General features: G+C 34.1%; 1 protein-coding gene across 1 annotated transcript; it reads right to left on the reverse strand.

The window, feature by feature from the left end:
- Window positions 1–730: 730 nt before the first annotated feature.
- On the reverse strand, window positions 731–9,606 carry LOC144841913 (very long-chain specific acyl-CoA dehydrogenase, mitochondrial-like). Its single transcript, XM_078698208.1, has 15 exons — window positions 9,448–9,606; window positions 7,790–7,871; window positions 7,304–7,376; window positions 6,971–7,035; window positions 6,664–6,798; window positions 5,978–6,178; window positions 5,575–5,642; window positions 4,931–5,154; window positions 4,730–4,833; window positions 3,528–3,719; window positions 3,187–3,249; window positions 2,578–2,679; window positions 2,382–2,479; window positions 2,036–2,254; window positions 731–1,609 (listed from the first exon to the last, which is right to left on the reverse strand). Exons 1-15 carry the CDS (start codon window positions 9,516–9,518, stop codon window positions 1,396–1,398), a joined length of 1,911 nt encoding a protein of 636 aa, XP_078554334.1. The 5' UTR covers window positions 9,519–9,606; the 3' UTR covers window positions 731–1,395.
- Window positions 9,607–9,869: the final 263 nt, after the last annotated feature.

Below are 9,869 nucleotides of genomic sequence, written 5' to 3' on the forward strand. Positions count from 1 at the left end.
GAGAAAATAGAAAGTAATTTGAATGAATAAACAAAAGCAACTTGAATCATAGAATAAATAATTTATAGAACAATCAACATAGGCCTGATCAAATAAAACATACAGTAAATATAGAAATTGGACATAAAACGTTATTCATATAATAATATTTATTTTCACAACATGAATGTAATGTCAGTTTAACTAACACTATCTTTACATTATACAATTCATGAGGACATTTTTACGTGATCCCCGGAAAAGAACTCATCTGGCAAGGGCCATCATTCACAATCCTTATAGGGTAATTAATGTACAGTATAGCTAAACATTGCATTGCATCCTGTTGCACGGATATAACGAAACACAAACTATTAAAAGTAAAGATATAATTTTAAACTTTGGTTCTCACTTGGACGCGACGACGTAGGCACAACGCAAGCAATTCGATCAATCACGGCGGCGCGATGGATCATCGGAATTGTCGCTTGTGATTTGTTCAACTCACTTGCGTTGCGCCCATATCGTTGAGTTGCGTCCTAGTGGGAACTAATCTTAACCTAGTCTACACAAAGCAAACGGTAGTTTACTAGACAAACTGGAAAAGTTGGTAAAACTTTGGCATTGTACCGTTGTGATAAACTTGCTGAAGGTTGTGAATTCAGCAAATTAAATGAGACATGGTAGTCATGTTATCCAGGAAGGGGGGGGGGGGGGGGGGGGTACAACATGACAGCTTCCACATAGTAGCTAGTGTAGACTGGCATCATACACTTCTCCAAACGTTTGCAAACACAGAGTTTGTAAACAAATGTCTGTTAGTGTAAACTAGTAGTTCGGTGAATCTTTTACTATAGCCCCCATGCTTAACTTTCTTTAAATAATATTAGTGCTCATTCATACCAAGGCTTAAATAATGGAATCCTAAATACCATAAATTATCAATTCTGGTCATGCAACTATTTTTAGTAAGTTCCTGTTAAGAACATCAAAGGTACAAAGATCACTTGTCAGAGTAAACAACATGAGTAGACTATGTCAATAGATTACTTTAGCAATCTGTCAACACTTTAGTATAGGATGACCTTTAGATTATTGAATACTGTAAATATTTGACAGTATAGTATATTTCTACTTTTATGTTAACTAATGTATTACTGTATAGACTGACATTAAATAAAGAAACAAAAACGTAATAAATGTGAAAGATTCAGGCCATAGGTCCAATAAATAGCTTAAAAATAATTTGATTTATAAAAATAATATAAACTAAAAATATGAAACTGATAAAGAACAGATAGTACATTCAGTTAGTTCAATATTTACTAAATATCTTTTTTTTATCAATTGTCTATATTCATATTATTATTACACTGCACAATATTATTGATATTCAATGATAGTCCATTTCAATTTTTAGAATCCAACAGGATGGCGCTGTACAACAGAGCCTCGTTCAATAACGCTCTTTGACGCATCTTTTAATGATTCAATGTTTTCTTTTTCTGTAGAAGACTTCAAGTAGGCAAGGTTTTTGGTGATGCGTGTAGAAGCCTCGTTTACAAACACTTTGCAGAGCTTCGCTTCATAGTCAGCTCCTTCGATTCCATCGCTTAGAGACTTTGAAGACCTGTAATGAAGATTAAAGTCACCATTATTTCAGGTTAAGAAAGAGAATCAGTTGTTGCATATTATAAAAACATAAAGAGAGAAACAACTATAGCATAGCTGCGGTTGCGACCTGAAACTGCTGGTTTACAAAGTCTATCTGAAGAAAGAACTAGTGTTCTGGGCCTCGATTCTAACCGTCAGCGCAAGCTCAGTGGTCTAGAGGTTTGAACCCCAGTCTAGTGATCTGGAGGTCGTGGAATCATGAGTTACAGAGTAGAGCAAACACCTGGCCCCATTTTACTAGTATTGTGTAATAATGTGTGTGTATTCTGTGTTAATATTTTATATTATTTATTTATTTATGTTATTTTACGATGATAACGATTCAGTATTCAGCTTAAGAATGACAAAATAAATGTCTCAGATTTATCTGCATCATACTTACTTGGAAAGAGTAGCAACCATGCCATAGATATCGATTGTTGCTTCTGCCAACCGCCAGAGAAGGAACTGTTGGTCAACGATTTTCTTGCCATGTTTTATCAGAAGATCTTCAACTGAGAAGCCAAAGTCTTCAATGGCTTTAGCAGTTTTGCCGGCAGAGTCCTTCATGGTTGGGTGAACATACTGGTCAAGTGAGGGTGCTGAACTAACGCCAACCATTCTGGAAAAAAAAAGTCTTATTTTTACTGGATATAAACAATCTTAATTTTTTTTTAATTTGTGATTGTTTTTCTGTAAATTATTATTTTATCATAAATGTCTAATTGTCATCGTAAAAAAAAATTAACCTTTTGGCTCTTTTGTTGACAATGTCCATAATCGTTCCAAAGTTACCTCCAGGGTTCTTAAATGCCTTCTGTAGTTCTTTTAAATGTTTGCCAGCATTCTGAAAGAAAAAATGTAATCACATAAAAGAATGTACATATCAGAGTAGAATACATATAGGTGGAAAAATTGAACTCAACTGAATTTAATTCAACTTACCTGAAGACCAGTTAGTGAAATGAATAACCGCAAAATATCATTGGTTCCTTCAAAGATACGGAATATCCTCAAATCACGCATCACACGCTCTAGACCACAGTCCTATAGCAATAAATAAAGTAGATTCATTGTAAATATCGAGATGGGAACAGAACTAGAATCTTATTTTCACTTCTAAAATATAGTTTTAAGAGTTGGGAGGTTTTGGCAGTGTTTGGAAGTGCAGCTGTAGCTTGGTGGTTAATGTGCTTGCCTTTCAATGAATCCCAAGGTCCAGGGTTCAATCCTGACAAGTGTCATGGTTGTAACCAAGGAAATTTAACAGGACACTGAGCTCGCCTTGCCAGGATAGGAACGTGTAACAGTCCTTTGATCTTATGTCTGGCTGCGATAAATATCAACAGTACTGTACTATGTACATATTCTCTATGGCACATGGTATCTGTTAACTGATCGTGTCGCAGTCACAGATAAACCCTTTGATCTCCGGAGCTCAGCATCCTTGTTGTAACTCGCAACTCTTAACTCCAGTGACTTGCTAAGCCTCAAATGAGACTGATTATAAAGATTGAGTATTTTGTGTTGATATGTTTCTGCATGTAAACTTACCCTCATGTATCCCATTCCACCACAAATCTGAATAGCCTCATCTGCAACAAACCAAGCTGCTTCCTGACAATCAAAACAAGACATATTTGTTTATTACATGTACAGTGTACTCAAGAACTGTGATACAAAACAATACTACAAATTTGAGGTGGGGTAAATACACAGCAAAGGCTTCCTAATGGCATAATGGCTTTCTCATGTGGGCATAAGCTCACCCAGTCAAGAACTACAACCCAAGACATGGATCATTTAGTATGAAACCCATATTTGTAAGTGGGCTTATAATAAGCCATAGTGGGCTTATAACCAAGTCAGTACAATAACATAATTATTTTACTTACAGAAGCATATATTTTACTGATAGCTGCCTCGATCTGGAACTCTGTTGATCCAGCATCCATGTTAGCACATAGCATGTATGCCATACACTCACTGACGTACTGTTGCATTGCCATGCGGGCCAGCTTCTCCTGGATAACACCATACTTGTGGATGTAATCCCCAAACTGCTTTCTATTGGCTGCATGATCAACCTATCAAATAAACAAAGTTAACAGTAACAGTTAAGCTCTGTCTACACTGTCAAACTAGTTTGACAAAAAAAGTGTGATGTGCCCAAATATGGTAGTGATATCCCTAAATATGGTAGTGATATGACATCGTGTCCATACTGTTATATGGGCACATCACATTTTTGATAGTGTAGACAAGACTTTAATGATTTGAAGCTGATATGATGGTTTTGCATAGCATGGTTTTATTCACAACATTCATGGTAGTTGATAAATATTATGGATTTTAATCCTGGTTCTCTACTAAAACCAAAACAGCATTAAGTCTGGGTTGAAAGCAGAGTGAGGTTTAAGTTTTATTATTGTCTTTATGTTATCAATGGGATGCATGATAATTATAGAAAGGAATTGAAAGTTTGTCAATAAAGAGGCGATTATGCATGAAATGAGTTATTTATAAATATAATATTAATATTTATTAATGTAATTTATTTTTATTTATATTCACAGCAGGCTGCAGTTACTTATATGTCATAATGAAGCTTATACAAAATGGTTTTGGTTTTAAATTTAGACCAAAATACATATTTGAGAAAACGATTAAGGTGAGTTATATTGAATATGTAACTGTTGATTGTTAATAGATTCAATTCAACTTAATGAATGTGAAAGAATGTTGCGTGAAATGAGAGATAGATACAATTTTGTTTAAACCTACCAAACAAACATGCAAAGATTATAAAGAATTTAGCTGAAGAAAAGAAACTATTTACTATTAAGAACAGAATAATAATTTTGTATGAATATTATTATATAACATAGTTTTTAAATGCATATTTAGTATTAGCACATAATAAAAAAATAATATAAAATAATTACAAATATTAATTAAAGAAGATTATTATTTTGATTTTTGTGTGAATATTTTAAAACATGGTGATTAAATACATATTTTGCCACTGATTTAAAGAAAGAATGTTACGTGCATATAGGGTCATAGGTCATTGAAAGGTCAAAGTATATAAACTTACAGCTTTCTTGATCAGTCCTTTCATAGTACCGGACAATGCAGCCCCCATTCCAAAACGTCCATTGTTTAAAATATTCATCGCAACTTTGAAACCACCTCCAACCTCTAAAATAGGGGTAATAAATATTTTGTGACCTTTGACATTCTAGGATTATGAAAATGGCTATTTTTTTTAAAGAACAAAGGGAAATAAACGTTTTACCTCCAAGGATGTTTTCAACAGGAATTTTGACGTCCTCAAAGTAGACTTCGGCAGTGTTCGAGCACTTAATACCCATCTTATTTTCAGGTGGACCACTTGAGACACCACCAAAGCCCCTCTCAACAACAAAGGCAGTAATCTTATCTGTTGTATTACCATCAGCATCTGTGACTGGTGTCTGTGCGAACACAGTGAAGATTTCGGCAATTCCGCCATTACTAATCCTGTAACATTCAATAACAAAGATTTTCATAACCAGTCAGTCAATCAGTATCTAAAGCCCTGTCGACACTATCAAACTTTATGTGACAAAAAAATGTAATGTGCCCATATACTGTATGGACACGATGAAGTCATATCACTACCATATTTAAGCATATCACTACCATATTTAAGCATATCACTACCATATTTCGGCACATCACACATTTTATGTTTGGTGCTTGTTTGATAGCGTAGACAGAGCTTAATATTACTCATCCCTCACTCTATTTGTGTAATACCCAGTCAATATGTTGGGAACTTTTCTTTCTTGTTTTCTTTCCAGACTGATTTTAACTTTGCAACTCTTTGATAAGGTTTAGTCTTAATCTGATTGGTTGCATAGATACATAAATTTGCATAATAATGAGCAATAAACTTACCAGATCTTACTTCCATTGAGGATGTAGTGTTTTCCGTCTTTAGAAAGAACAGCCTTTGAGCGAATAGACTAAAAAAAAGGAACATTTTTAATTTAAAATTTGTTGTAAAGCAATCCCCTATATTGAATACTAGGGAAGATCACATTCCTGTGACATGTGTTTTTAGATGTGTGCAAAAACAAAAATATGTAAACGCTTTCTCTTATTAGAATCAAAACATTCAGTTTGGCAAAATTCTCTTTATACTTGATATGTGATCTCATAAAGTAAAGAGGTATGAGATTACAAACTTTATGTGACAAAAAAAAAATGTGATGTGCTCATATATGGACACAATGATGTCATATCACTACCATTTTGAGGACATCACACTAGTTTGTGTGTAGGCTTGTAGCATACTTACACTAGCATCTGATCCACTTGAGGGTTCTGTGAGACAGAATGCTGCCAGGTTTTTTCCGACTGCTAGCTTTGGTAGGTACTTAGCCTTCTGCTCAGGGGTACCAAATAGCAGGATTCCTTTGAAGCCAATAGACTGGTGAGCTCCAAGAGCAATTCCAATGCCAAGGTCATACTCTCCCACAATTTCAACAATTCTAGCATACTAATAAAACAGGAATTACAACATTATTAATAAAGTAGTAGGTACAACACAATGAAGATGGTTGTAGCATAACAACAAAAAAACTTTGAATCCATATGTAAAGCTTTGTCTACACTATCAAACTTTATGTGACAAAAAAAAATGTGATGTGCCCATGGACATGATGATGTCATATCACCACCATATTATGTGGGCACATCACACTTTTTTTTGTCAAACTAGTTTGATAGTGTAGACAGAGCTTTTCTTTTGGAAACACACAACCTAACCTACTAATGTTTATTCGCCATGCAAACCTTATAGCCTTAAACAATATTGACATTATTATAGCCTTTCAAGTGGTGTTATTAAAGATGGTGGTGGTATTGTGTAGAGACACAATCAATAAGAGTGAAGCAACCTGTATTCATAAACCAACCGTGGTATACTTTGCTTGGCACTCGGGCAACCAAATTGACCTTTGACATAGTTGAATGGATACATACCTGTGTGTTACTCAGCCCTAATCCATTGTGTTCTGTTGAAACCTGAAGTCCAAACGCTCCCATCTCTTTCAAACCTTCAAATGTGTGATCCTCAATGGCTGCCATGCTGTCATTCTTATCTGCATTGTTTACTTCCTAAAATATATAATGAGTCTGTTTGGTGATTGGATAAATCAATATGGAGATAAAAATGATACATACACACATTACTACATTATCAGAGGTTCTATGGCTTTCCATTTATAGTAGAAAATGATAATGATAAAATATGAGGAAATAACCTGACTTTATTCAATAATAAATTTACCTCAAAAAATTTAGTTACAGGATCTATATACATTTCAAGCGCTTCTGTTTGTTCTGGTGACAATGCTGTGAAATGAAAATGATTTTATGAAAAGGAACAATTTCAAATTATCAACAAGCAATCAAACTTTATGTGACAAAAAATGTGATGTGCCCATATATGGACATTATGATGATGATACCATATTTGGGTATATCACTACCATATTTGGGCACATCACACTTTGTCAAACTAGTTTGATAGTGTAGACATAGCTTTACTTTAATGAAATGCAATGAACAATATCATGTGAAATATAATGTTTTTTTTAAAGATCTATTAAAAAATACTTACAGTTTGGAAAAGGAAAAACCTGTTCTGGGTTTATTTGTCCACAAAACAAACCCATGGCAAATGATCGGGATGCCTGTAAAGATAGAGTATAACAACTAAATATTATTTAAAAATTTGTGTCAAAAAATGAAAATCATTCGATGGCTAGGCCTAAAGACTGTCCACGGGAGGGTATCCACCACGAGTTACTTAAGTAATGCATTGTTTCTCTCTTTTTATCATAATTTACCATAAAACGTACATTAATTAAAGACGAGGAATGACCTGGTTTGAAGTTTTTAAAGTAATAGTATGCATTATTTTTACAAAATGTCAATAATTGTAGGGAATGGGTCTTTAAAGTTGAAATTACCGCTTCTTTTTGACACAACACAAGTCAGTTACCAATCACAAGCAACCGCCGTTCAGATAACCCATTGTGTCATGATTGGTCAAATAAATTACGATGGGCCAAGTTTTATTTGATTTAATATATTTCTTGTTTACCTTTTGTGTTTTTACATCTTGTGTTTCTGTTTCTGCAGCTGTTGCCTTACCACGATTTTGTTGGGTACTTGCCAATAACGACCTAAATAAGGAAAAAAAAATATGAATTTAATTTTAGCCATGTAAATGTTAAGGAAGTAAAAATTACATAGACTTAGTAGTAGTAACACCGTTAGGATTGAAAGGCAAGGTGTGTTTTAATTTGCATATTTTTATAATAAGGAAGGAATGGTTTCATATTTCTACAGTATTTAGGACATACCGTACTTACAACTGGATATTAAATTAGATAAATAAACATTCCTTAAACTATCAGTATCAAGGTAAATATAACATTTCTTAAGTGATTTGACAAAATCACAAACTTATGTAACTTTGTTTTTAATGTTGCATCTAGTTTTTTTTTACTTTTCTTTTTTAGTATTTTTTTTTAGTTGGTAATATAACATAACAGACACATTTTTATATTTAAAAAAAATTTCATACGCATCCAACAGCGAGCAAAAACTCGCCAATTACAGGATGGACAAACTATTTTATAATTTACTGTGCGTATAATTCTCATTTGAGGCTTAGAGAGTGGAGTTCAAAGAGTCATGAGTTACAACCCTGGAACTAGGTCAGGATTAAACCCTAGACCTAGGGATTGAAAGGCAGGCATGTTAACCACCAAGTTACAGCTCCACTCCACACTTTTGTGTGCAATTATGGAAAATGTATTACTATTACTGTACCAGTATTTCTTAAGCAACTTATACTGGTCACAGCATATATTATTTATATACCTTTACCACTACTAGGTGTACATACTGGTAGACCAAAGCAACAATTGATAACAAATAATGTAATCAACGAATCAGTATTGTAGCAGGTACAACTTTATCTGTATATTTCAGCAAATTTATGCATTTAATTGATAATGGGAAGGTTTGCTTTTACAACTCTCTATGGTTTTAATAATACTAAATAGTAAAATTATTATTCATTTTGTCCTTTGTTATTTGCCATTTGTTTGCACAACTTAAAATTGCAGAAAGATCGTTCAATTTCAATAAAAAAAAACTTCATTTAAATTGTGTAGTGCAATTTGAAACAGTGAATGTACTGATAAATCCAATAAATAATGTAAAACCTGTTTTAATGTAAACATAATCATACGGTGAGCATGTGACAAAACAATAATCATATTTATAGATATATAACTGCAGGTAAAATTCTTAGAAGAGGCTTAATTAAAAACTTGAGAGGGGAAAATCCTTGCACATTAAAAAAATGTGGAAATCGTGCATAATATAATAATAAAATAATTCCTCAACAATATTATTATCCTCAAATCATAATAGAAGCCTAGACTAGCCTAGGCAGGTTAGTTAGTCTAAAAACCTTTTTTTTTTGGAAAATATTATTATTATTTGTTAAATTTAATTAGGTTAGGCCATGGCTAGAGAAGGTGACCCGAACTGTACCCGGTGGTTTCCGGGGGATATTCTAGCCTCTTCCTCGGTCCAGTCAAGGTAACCGGGTCATAATGCAACCGGGTCAGCACACAAGGCCTAACCACCGCACCGGCCTGGATGATCTAGCTGCTCCAGGCCAGGCCCTCTCGGCTCAGCATCAGCACAAATATTTGTCTTCAAAACACACTTCTTTTAACTTACCTATGAGAAATCTGACAGACTGACAATTTCTGTCGACTTATAGAAGCAACTAGTCGACTATACCGCATCATATTGCTAATTTTAAAGATAAAAACACAAAAACAAAACAACACCCTCTGAAAGACACTTCGACAACCGTTTGTTGATTGTGTTTATCTGCTGCTGCTGCTGCTGAATGACCGGCAGATGACGTTTCCGGTCGTTTGTTGATGATGTCATGCGTGCGGCGGTGAGCACGTGACAAAACAATACAAAAAATGTGTTAATTGGATGGATTCCGGCGATCGGACTTTCATGTGGTCAATAGAGATAAGAATTGACTCGTATAAAAATGTGCATTCTTTCCATAACTTATGCAAAGTAATTGAATAAGTTTATCCCCAACCTGGATGTGGATGTTTATTAACAACCCTGTGAGTTGT

This window comes from Antedon bifida, chromosome 5, assembly GCF_963402885.1.
Source record: "Antedon bifida chromosome 5, ecAntBifi1.1, whole genome shotgun sequence".
Classification (NCBI taxonomy): domain Eukaryota; kingdom Metazoa; phylum Echinodermata; class Crinoidea; order Comatulida; family Antedonidae; genus Antedon; species Antedon bifida.